Raw genomic sequence first — 12,160 nt, 5'->3', positions numbered from 1 at the left:
GAAAAGCTGTGTCACCAGTGTAGCTATGCGTACTCACTGACGACTACGTTGTTACCACAGCAACCCATGCAGTTTATTGGTGTTGGGACACAAAATCCAATCTGATCCCTGCAAATAACAGTTTGGAAAATCTGTCTCAAAGATCTGATTTGATAAACACAACTGTTTAAACGTAGCCTTATTGACATTTTTTTTTTTTCTTGCTCACGTCGGGTCAGAAAAGAACAGTTATAACTAGCTTCACTGTGCTGAAGTAAAGTCAGAGAGCAACCAAAGAAGCAATGACCAGCCTGTAGTTACCCTTTAAAATCAGTGGGTTCCAGTTAAAGGTCATGTTTTCACAGTAAAACATCTATAGTTTTACAACTTTAACAGGGCTAAATCGACCACAAAACTATAATTAACATTAAGATCATGGCTTAGAGTGTGGCAGACAGGCAGGAAGTTAGACGCCTCACAGATCCTCACACATATTATTTTGTGTTGTTTTCCATCAGCTGACAAAGTTCCTGCTGTGACATCAGTGGTGTGTGGGCCAGAAGTGCAGCAAATTGGTGGTGATGAGGGACTGACTGCAACAGTAGCCACTAACGTACCACTTGACTGCATAGAAGAACCAACAACAATGTGCATTTAACATGTTGTGTATTTTGAACATTTTATAAGTCATATGTTAACTAGTTAACTTCACATATTACAGTTTTTCTCACTTGCTTTGGCGCAATCGTCAAATGACTGTTACTGTAAATCCAGCTTTGTTAACTTCAACTGTCAAGTTTTACTCACTAGTACAACCAGATTTATTTCTCAGTATGTATTGCAATACGCAGTAGTGCAAATAACTTTCTTATGTTATTTTAATTAAAACATTTCGATATATTTAGCACCAGTCACACTAAAGATATGGTGGCTTACAGCCAAAGTCACTTAAAGGGGCGCTATGCAGTTATCTGCAATCGCCTTTTGCTCCCAGGTTTCTCTATAGAGCTCCCCCTACTAGAGGGCGATACTGCAAAATTTGGTATCGATCCGATACCAAATACATATAGGGTGCGTATTGCCGATACCGATACCAATACGATACTTTTTACTTTAAAAAATACTTTTGTGTAGGGGAGAGCATTTCATTATTTCTGAGGTGAATGAATGATCAATTCTTTAGGCAATATTTTTTTATTAATGTATTGAAGTGCACAAAATTATTAGTTATTAGGCACTGTAGAATTAATACAAACCAAATTTTACAGCCTTTTTAAAAAATAAATAAATAAAGGATAACAAAAAATTCTCCCTTTTTTCTGGTTTTAAAATCAAATGGAAGTGGATTGAGTTCCCTCCTCATTTCTTCGTTTTTGTAGATCAGCATTTTCCTTGTCATGTGTTTTTAAGTGTCTGTATAGGTTTGTAGTGTTGCCACAGTATCGAACGCTCTTTTTACACGTATCACAAGTTGCAGTATTATCATTTAGTGCCGTAAAATAGCTTCACACAACACTTCTCTTCCTCTCGGCCATCTGATCTCTCATTCAACGTGCTATCAGTCTCGCTGTTCCTCTGCCCGTTGTGTCAGCGAGTCACGTGACGACACAACAACGAATCACAGCAGAGGAGCAGGAGGGGGAGGAGGACCAATGTGGGCCAAGATGTGAAAGCGGCGTTTGCTCAGGAAGGTGGAAGACACAAGCAAAGTATAGTGAACGTAGAGGAGAGCTATCTAAATTAAAATATCGATTCATTTACAGTTGTATCGATCAAATACCAATACCAGCGTTGGCATCGATACTATCGATATTTAGATCGATCCGCCCACCCCTACCCCCTACAGCTTTAGAATAGATATTTGGCAGCTCCTATGTTTACTTGTGTCTGACTCCTTGCTCGGTCAGTCTGCCGTTTCCTTTTTCTCTGTTCCTCAGACAATGCTTTCCTAGATTTCTGCTTCTTTTTTGCCAGCTCAGTCATGACAATAGTGTGGAAAAACTCCATCGCTACCTTGTTAGCCGGTTCCTGAATGGGTGTATGTATACAGTGCCATGAAGAAATTTGTTGCATCAAAAGAGCTGATATCACGCAACACTCCTGACGCTGAGTCCGGCGATTTGCTGACCGAGAGTAGCAAGGGTGATTTTTCTGTTCACAGGCACTAGGGGGGAGCGAGACGGCCACCATTCAGCTCAAAAAAGTCCTATAACCATTCCAATGACTCCAAAGCTGTTAAGCAGTTAAGGTAAATTAAGCTTAAAAAACTGTATAGTTCCCCTTCAAACATGTTTAGCTTTGAAAGAAATATGTGCTGCTATTTGTGTCATTGATAAGCAGGTATGTGTCATGGTCTATATAACTTTTATCAATTATATAAACAGTCTCTTTAACAGCTAGGTATTCAAATGCAGCTTGCGTGGACGTTGAACGTGACACATGGAATATTTACTGTGGGTTTGAACCACCGACACAGGCTTATATTTCTGTCCTGAACATAAAAAACAAAAATATCCCAACCTTTAACTAGCATAGTTAAAATTATGGGACTAGAAGCTGACCCCATAGCAAGCACAAGTGCTCTTCTCCTCTGAAAATGTTTTTAATATATTTGATATTTTATTTCATCAAAATTTGGCCTCTTCTCGGTACACGGGTCTCACAAATGATATCTCAATCTCAGTGCAAATTCCTTATTAAATAATGTATATACAGTATATAACATTTAAACTGTGGCTATTGTGTGTGATCATTTGAGGGCTCTGCTGTTGGACTGTTTTTCTCTGAAAGATGCACATAGTGAGGTCAATTTGTCTCGACAGTGACAGAGACTGATTGCTCCTGGTTAGCAATATTTCCATGCATTTGATTCATTACAGACATGCAGTCAAAGCGAAGAGCAGAGGGGAGTGACAAATTTAATTTAGTGAAAGAGCACACGCACTCAGGCACACACACAGCACTTTGTAATGAAGAGTATGCCGTCCAATGCCAGGTCTATTGACAGACAGATGTGAAAGCTCTCAGCTGAGATTAGAATTCACAATCAGACACACAAACAGATGGACAAACAATGTACACAAAAGGCTTAATTCTCTCAAATATTGTTCACAGATGTGTCTAAATCTGTGTTAGTTAGCACTTCTCCTTTGCCAAGATAATCCATCCACCTCACAGGTGTGGCATCTCAAGATGCGGATCAGACCGCATGATTATTGCACAGGTGTGCCTCGTGGCCACAACAAAAAGGCCTCTCTAAAATGTGCAGTTTTACTGTATAGGGGGGGTCCGGGTTCCAGGTTGTACAATTCCTAAACCCAACCGTCCCGTTCTTCTTTTCCTAAACCCAACCCCTCCGCTGGATCCGGCCGTCCCGTGCTTCTTTTCCTGAACGCAACCCGTTGTTGTCCCGCCCACGCACAACCTTTTCATTAACTTTTTCATTAGCTGTGTTTATTTCGTGGAATTCTTCCGTGGGCAAATCACAGAATTTTCTGCGATTACGTGAAACTGACACAGATTTTATGTTATGGTGCCATGTTTATTTCACAAAATTCTGTGAGATCAGGTTGGTTTTATGTTATAGCTTTCTTAGATTAGAATGTGATTTATGAACTTTTATAGACTGAAAAATTAAAATATTGTAGGTTGAAGGAAGCCTTTTGTAAAATTAAACTAACCTCCCTGGTGCTCTCGTGGCTGACTTGGAGCAAACCCTGAAACCAGAAGAGTGGAGTCTGTTAGCAGCTGATTAATGCCCCTGGTTTTGGAATACCATGTGCAATGACAACATGTGGCTGTAATGTTCACATTGCTGCACATGGCTGCGCTTATAATTATGTATTTGATGTGTCTTATGTGTATATAAAGGGATGGTTCACCACAAAAATACATATTTTCCCCCAAAAAGTTCTTACATGAAACTGCTTACAGCCAGGTCGGTAGATTATCTTGAGTACCTGGGTCAGGATTTCTGGAAAGAGACATTGCTGTTGAGTTGTTCAAATGTATTTTTTTAGAGCACCACAATCCGAGTGCTTTCTACATAGTTCCATTATATTGGAGAGGAGGCAGCCATCTCTATGGCTCCAACACTGGGCAACCTACTAAAACAATCTGAACTAATAAATAGGACTACAGGAACAGTCAGTTTTGGGGTGAACAGTGCCTAAATAAAGTTGTTATAGAACTGTCTTTAATATTTGATTGCTTGTATTGATTCTAACAAAGCTTTAGCAATATACTATGTACTGAACTGTACTTTAGGCCAATTAATTCATTGAATTGGACTGTATTTAGAGAGAGAGAGAGAGACAGAGACAGAGAAAGAGACAGACAGAGAGAGAGAGAGAGAGAGAGAGAGAGAGAGAGAGACTCATACTTTAATTGAGTTCAAAGTTGAATGGGCCGACAAGCCTTTCTCGCTTTTATGTCCACTTGAATCATGGTGACAGTGTATGTGTGTGCGTGCGTGCTGCAGCATACTTGAGCAGCAGCAGAATTTGAGCCAGATCATCTCTCTCTTCTTTCTCTCTCTCTCTCTCTCTCTCTCTCGCTCTCTCAGCTGTGATTACTTTGGTAAAACAGCGCTGCGTCGCAGAGAACCAATTTTCCTAATGCACCCTTCACACACACACACACACACACACACACACACACACACACACACACACACACACACACACACACACACAACACACACACACAGCATGGTTATTGATGAGGTAAATGGGGAGGGGGGCAACAAGGGGGCACACAGACTGCTGGGAAATGGGGAGAGAGAGAGAGAGAGAGACAGAGAGAGAGGGTATGGATAGTTGGAACAAGACCGAAGGACGAGTTAGACGGGGACAAAGAGAGGGACACCAGAAGAGACAGATAGGAAGAAAAAGGGGACGGAGCGAAGGAGGAGAAGGACGAAGACTGGGACATTCAGATGTGTAGACTGTGTTCTGGAAATGGAGCAGGGCGTCCAGTTGAAGAGCTAAAACAGCAAAAGACAGAGAGGGAGACAAGGAAGGAGGGAGGATGCAGGAGGGAACTAAGACCTTCTCCATCCTGATGGACGGTGGAGTAGTTTGGCTTCATGGCCGGAAGAGACGGGGATAAAGAGATCAAAATGTCTGGATGGTTTAACTTTTTGTGTTCCTGTGTACCCAGGGCCCTCATGTGAGGAGGGCCCAAAAAGATGCTAGAATGAATAGCTGTGGCTGCCGGGAGGGGCCCATAGAAAAGGCCTTTCTACAGCTGGGCCCAGCATTTTGCGCTACGTCCCTGCTGAGCAGCACTGCACATGTGTATGCTGAAATTATTTCTCTCACACGTTTTGAACTTGCATTCGTCAGGATTTTTTTCAGAAACTAGTGAGACATTTTGGTTTCAGTGGCTCTCGTGAGGAGGAGGCTGGAGATACTACATGCTGAGTGCATCCAAAGACAATGGAGATTTCCAAAGAGAAAATAATATAACAATAATCAGAGAAGAGTTGCTGATTTGGGAAAGATTTCCACTTCCTGGGACCTTTCTCTCTCTGTGACTCCATCTTCAGCAAGAACTTCACAGGCTGATTCGCTAACAATCTCTCCTCAAGGTATTCTCTTTAAAAATGTATTTCCACACAGAACCTATTTTGAAGAATACGCCCAGGAACTTCTTGTCAAGAATTTGTACACCAGGAACTGCTCCTATAAAGGTGTAATCCTGTATCCAAAGTTCTCCCACAAAGGCTTGGTGCCCATCAGACACTCCTCACTTCTAAAATCCACTTCTCTTTAAGACTGATTATTTAACTGGAATCTCTTTTTTAAGACCCTATACCACCAAGAATCATGACTCATTAAAGTTCTTCAAAGTAAAGTTAAACATTTACAAATGACCTCTCTGTAAATACATCCACTAAAAAGACATTATATCTAATTGAATCCATCCAGGAACATGTTTTTTTAAGAGATTTTTTCCGCTCAGGAACAACTCTTCATGGCCGTTCCTCTACCAGGATGATAAAAACTAAGAACTTTTCACAATCTGCCGAAAACTAGGAATCTGGGTGGTAAAAGGCGAAAGAAAAATCCTAAGTGATGCAGTTTTTTTATGCACCCCTGCTGTCTCACCCTCTAAACTTTTACAAGCCCGGTGCAAAAAGCATTCACATCATTGTGTCTTATTTACGCTGAGCATCTACAACTGTTACCATAGCAACCGGAGCAGGAGCGCTGCAGCATGGGACTCAGCTGCTTCAAGTCCTGGAAACATGACAGTACAGGCCACAAAGGTGAGACGCATGCACACGCACGCACGCGCGCACACACACACACACACCACACACACACACACACACACACACACACACACACACACACACACACACACACACACACACACACACACACACACCACACACACACACACACACACACACAGTACACGCCATCAACAGATTGTTTGTTAATCTCTCCAGTCCTCTAGCTGTGTGTAATTGTGTGTTGCCCTTCAGTGATAGGCCTATCTGTAAATGCTGAATCAGGGTTTTCTATCTAAGATGAGGTGACTTTGTGTGTGTGTGTGTGTGTGTGTGTGTGTGTGTGTGTGTGTGTGTGTGTGTGTGTGTGTGTGTGTGTGTGTGTGTGTTTTCATACATCCATATATGATGTGACTTTGAGTAGGACAGAAAGTGGTGCAGGATAAGAGATGGGGAAGAAGATGGGGATGAGTGTGTTAATGAGATGAAGCTACAGATGGGGTGGCGGCGATAATATGTGTCTGTGTATGTGTGTCTGTGTGTATATGTGTGTGTGTGTTATATTGGTGGCTGATTGTGGGGGTTAACAGAAATTTGACATGGGTGGTCCCATGTTACTTTTTTGTTCTTTGTTAAGATTCACGTCATTTGTAACATGTCTTTGGTCCCTCTGTTACTTTCTTTATTCCTCACATTAAAAAGACAGCATTCTTAAAATTATGTACATTTACCTGACAAAGTCCTCTAGCACCCATGTGCATTGTGACTTTTTAAACATGACCACCATCTTTTTTTCTCTTAAAGTAGTTTTGTGCCTAAGCCAAACCTAAATACTGTGTTTGCCAAACTCATCCTGCTTTTGTTGGATTGGAAATTGCCTCTAGTATGTTGAAGCACACTTTGGACAGATTGTATGCACTGTATGCCACAGTAAATTAGCATTTTCTTGCGTTCAACACTAGGGGGCATACTTCGTATAGTTTACGGAATTATGGACCCCAAACAAAATCATGTGGAAACAAGGCATAAAGGCTTAGTGTGCCAATTTCACACCTCAAAGTCTGTTTACACGTGAAACAAAATCTGGGGATGTGGGAAGCCCGCTCCTCATCTCTGCTTGAGGCTAGCGGCTCAAAGCTTCATTAGCCACTACTAGCATAACACACTAGCATAAAAACGTACACTATTACAATAAACCAAACAGAAAACTTTTGACTGCACTTGTAGTTTACTATATTAGCATTGTGTAATTGTTATGGTCAGCAGTGATTAATTTGAAACTTGGCTTGTATTTTGACTTAGTTATAAAAACTTTTACTTGACTTGGACAAGCTCCCTAAAAACAGCCCTATTTGTGTATATACAGGTAACAGAGATGTGTTGGCCAGCCCAGGCTCGTATTTCTTCCTCTCCAACAGTGCCGGCCAAGGGGACGAGTGGCTGAAGAGCCTCAACAAGGGTGTCTGGATACCCTTCACAGGTAAGTACACCTTAGTCTCGCATTGCCAGACCATTCTCTGCAGCACTGTGGATCGGTTATGGCCACACCACATATATATTCTGGTTTGTTTACATTTCTTTAAACCAATCACAATCATTTTGGGTGGTGCTAAGCTCCGGACACAGAGATGGTGGCTCTGCAAAATGGTCTCAGGAAGGACATTATTTTGGTGGAACACTTGCACCCCTTAAAGTCCACACAATACAGTAGTTTGACCTATTTAAATTAGCTGCATACTGTATATTAAACATAATTTGCTCCTACCAGTGTTTTGCCATGTGTACTTCGTCCATAGCAATCCCCCACCAATTAATCACTCTTCAAAATACTAGATACTAAATACTGTAAACTTATTCTTTGGAAATATTTACAATAATTTCCTGACAAATATTCAAAATCTTCAAAACTTGCCATTTTCAACGTGTAGCTCGCCAGCTCAAAGCTCTTTTTTTAGCCATAGCAAAAGGAGTTTGAGAAGAGCACACACAGAGACCAGAAGGTGAAGGACATCCATGTCCTAGAAATGTACTTCCTTTGACCCAGACTAAGGTCACCTAAGTAACTTTTTTTTGCTGTGGAAGGCCTTACCTCTTGTTTCTAATTGGATGGTGGAACTTTGCTCTTTTAAAAATCTTCCTCTCTTGCAGGGGTCTTTGGTCAGCGTCTGGAGGAGACGGTGTTATATGAGCGTCGTTATGGGCTACGTTTAGTTCCTTTAGTGGTGGAGCAGTGTGTGAACTTCATCAGGGAGCGTGGTTTGCATGAAGTGGGCTTGTTTCGCCAGCCGGGACAGGCCAGTCTGGTTAAGGAGCTGCAGGAGGCTTTTGATGCAGGGGAGCGACCTTCCTTTGACAGGTACACTCCCTGTTTTTTGTGCTGTACTGTTTTCTGATCACTTGCTCTTAAAAAGGTGTTAGCATGCTTTGCTTTTGTTTTGCTTGCAGTAGCACAGACGTCCACACCGTGGCGTCACTGCTGAAGCTCTACCTCAGACAGCTGCCGGAGCCTCTGGTTCCTTACAGACGATACTACGACTTCTTGTTCTGTGGTCAGAAGCTGTCGAGTGACCGCACACAGGTGACTGCAGCTCTGTGCACAACAGAAACAATTCATAGAGCAGCTTTAAAACACCACCTGGGAATCTTGTTGTTACTGATCTTTAGTGGTTTAACTTGGCTCACCCGCCTGCTCAACCACAAAGGGCAACAAAACACTGCTCTTGGGATATTTTTGAAGTGGGGTTGTATGAGGTTCTTATCTCCACAGTAAGTGTATTTCCTACAGCAGATGGCGGTCAACACGCCCCTAGTTTGGAGAAGCAGACAAGAATATTGACACAGAAGCTAAGCAATGTACTGCTGTGGATGGGGGCAGCAACTAAACATATTTTATCCATCCATTCATCCATCTTCGTGCGCTTATCCAATGTCAGGTTGCGGGGGAAGCAACTTTGCAAGCACTTGCAAAGCCCCCTTTCTTAATATATTTTTTAATAATGATTTATAATCATGTTTACATTAGCTATATTCTTTAGCTGGTTAATTGCTGCCACTTGCATGGCATACAGTACAGTTGCACGTAATTTTCCCTCTCCAGTAAATATAAAAACATTAAGCAGGTTGGCACCAACAAAAGAAGAAAAAAAAAATCCCTTTTCCCCCCCCTTCCTTAATCCCATCCTCCTATTATTCCACCCCTCAGGTTTGGGGGAGTTGAGGAATCTTCTTCATGAGTTGCCAGTTGCAAACTTCAACCTACTCAACTTTATCTGCCAGTAAGCACTTTTTATTTAGACAGGTTTTCATTCAAGTACTTGTCTTGTTTTAATGATGTTAATGGTTAAACTTGATGAGATTTCCTAAAAAATGGCAGTCTTTTGGTTATGCTTTACATGGGTGGTGAAAGGCAATTTGTTGACTGATTTAATTTAAAACGCAGGTTTCTAAATGAGGTCCAGAGTTTCTCCAGCAGCAACAAGATGAGTGGCCAGAACTTGGCCACTGTGTTTGGGCCAAACATCCTTCGAGCCAAAGCTGAAGACCCACAAAGCATCATGGGAGGTAGACAGCACAATTTAATTGATTAATAATACTTTTTTTGAACAATGTCTTAATGTGTCTACTAATGTGTCCTAGGTGCAGTACTGGTCCAGGTACTGATGTTGGAGCTGATCAGAGAGCATGAGTCTCTGTTTGCCAAAGTCCCCCCACTCATCTCCGCCCGTCCATCTGGAGGTTCACATGCATCACCAAGTGCTCTGAGGCAGCCTCATCTCCACCCATCGCCCTGCCTCCGCCAGCTGTCTATGCCTCTCATCGTTGAGCGTTCCAGAGAGCCAGGACAGTCTGGTGCAGATGAACAGAACTCCAGGTGCAACAGACCAGCTTTAACAAAGCTTTGCCATGAACCCCACAACATCTCATATAAGCAACTTCAACTTTAGGGGATTAAAAAAGTATTCTGATCCTGATGAACATCTCATAGACTCACAGTCTATCTGCGTGCTCTGGCAACTAGCCACTTCAAAGTGCCTACAAAACGGAGACGGAGACAAGTAATGGATCCCCATTACTCAGTCTCCTCTTTCCGGGCCTTTTATACTTTTGTCCTAGACATGCCAAACCAATAACATTTTCTTCCTACTTTCATCCCTTCTTTCACACACATCCATCTTCAATGTCCAATTCTACCTTAAATGATGAAACCTTTTATCATATACTGTTGTAATGTTGGTCCTTGCTAGTGCAGTGATTTTAGACCTACAAAATGTATCATCTTGAAAATAACCTTCCTTTCCCTGCTTTCTGTAGTTCCATCTACTCTGCAGCTGCCAAATCAGACATATCCTTTGCCCAGAAGAGACTTCTCGGCCATCGCTATACCTCCTCACACCCAGAGAACTGCTTCTACCCATTGCCCTCCTCCAGTCAGCCCCTTCAGCACCACTACGACAGACACAACATGGATAATCACCAGTGCCACATGGGCCAAGGACCATCCCCAGCAAATATCCAAGATTCTACAAACAGCCTCCAACTACAAGACCAACTGCCAGACAGCTCCAAGCCCAAACCGATACTCATGAGCTGGGCAAAGGCCTGGCCCGGCCCGACAGAGCTAAGTGCTGGCTTCTGGAGCTCTGGTGGTGCAGAGGAAGAGGGTGCAGAGTCAAGAACAGCCAGCGAGGACAGCAGTGAGGCTCAGGAAGACAGCAACCTTTCTGCCTACGACAACTTGAACAGAGGGTCTCTACAGAGGATGGAGGACGTCACTGGTGGACATTTTGAGACTAACGTTCCAGGAGGCCACATTGGAACTTTTGAAGAGCAGGTAGAGGTAGAGGAGGCAGGGCAGACAAGGGACTCATCCTCTTCATGGTCTTCCTGCGAGGTTCTACCATTGGACGAGAGCAGTGATGCGTTGGAAGCGGTTAGTCCGGACGTGTCACCAAAGAGACTAAAAAGATTACCTTCAAGTCAGGTAGCAGATGAAGAAAACAGTGATTATGAAAATCATGAAGACAACAATGACAAGGATGAAGACGTTGATGATGAAGACGTTGATGATGAGGATGTTTATGATGATGATGATAATGATGATGATGATGACGATGATGATGATGATGAAAACGTTCACCACCATAACTCCCCAGCCTCCTGTTCTGTACTCAGTGACAGCTTTCTAAGTATGGGCAGCTCAGACGTGTTCCTCCCCTCTGGTCCTCCAGACCTCCAGGGGCCTAAACCTGACTCACAGCCCAGGGATACTCACTCAATGCTGGCCGAGCTGCGGCAGCAGATGGCCCAGCAGAAGATTGAGTACCAGGCCAGGATACAGAGGTGAGACACCAGCACAAGTAGGAAATAAGTTGCCTGATATTTCCCAAATGTGACAAGTATCTAGTGTTTGTTGTATAAGTGTATGTATTATATGGCATTTGTGTGCATTGCAGGTTGGAGCGCTGTAATGACGTCCTGGAGCGGCAGGTTGCGGTACTGCGGCTCAGTCTGGAGCAGCAGAAACATAGCCGAAGCTTCGCCGAGATCAAAATCCGCAACATGGAGCAAGCCAAAGCAGACGCCGATCTCCGAAACACACGTTGCAAAGAGAGATGGAGCTGTTCTTCCAAATGCATGGAAATATCAAAAGAAGAGGAGGAGATGAAGGAGGAAGAGGAAGAGCGACCCTCTGAAGATGGATACAGAGATAGATGAATTCTTTGAAGTGTTTGAATAAGTCAAAAGATAAGACAAGGAGAGAAGGGTTGTTGTTGCACAGAGCTTGATGAAAAGGATGGATGAACCGTGTGAAAGATCTCGACAGGAGATCCAACTCCTCCAAGTTCATCATAGGCAGCAACCCTGAAGTGAACAGTGAGGGCAAGGAATTAAATATTATTGTTCAATCCAGAAGGCAATCTAAATAAATATATTTTTGTGTAA

General features: G+C 42.8%; 1 protein-coding gene across 1 annotated transcript; it reads left to right on the top strand.

Annotated features, from left to right (window-relative positions):
- The first annotated feature begins 4,808 nt into the window (after positions 1-4,808).
- On the top strand, positions 4,809-11,910 carry LOC116675679 (rho GTPase-activating protein 22-like). Its single transcript, XM_032507299.1, is given in 10 exon segments — positions 4,809-6,250; positions 7,584-7,697; positions 8,366-8,573; positions 8,663-8,794; positions 9,418-9,492; positions 9,657-9,778; positions 9,854-10,088; positions 10,529-11,557; positions 11,671-11,810; positions 11,813-11,910. Coding segments are annotated over 10 exon segments (2,205 nt in total). The 5' UTR covers positions 4,809-6,198.
- Positions 11,911-12,160: the final 250 nt, after the last annotated feature.

The sequence above is a fragment of the Etheostoma spectabile genome, unplaced genomic scaffold (genome assembly GCF_008692095.1).
Source record: "Etheostoma spectabile isolate EspeVRDwgs_2016 unplaced genomic scaffold, UIUC_Espe_1.0 scaffold00002122, whole genome shotgun sequence".
NCBI lineage: Eukaryota > Metazoa > Chordata > Actinopteri > Perciformes > Percidae > Etheostoma > Etheostoma spectabile.
This window is presented reverse-complemented; position numbering and strand designations above follow the sequence as displayed.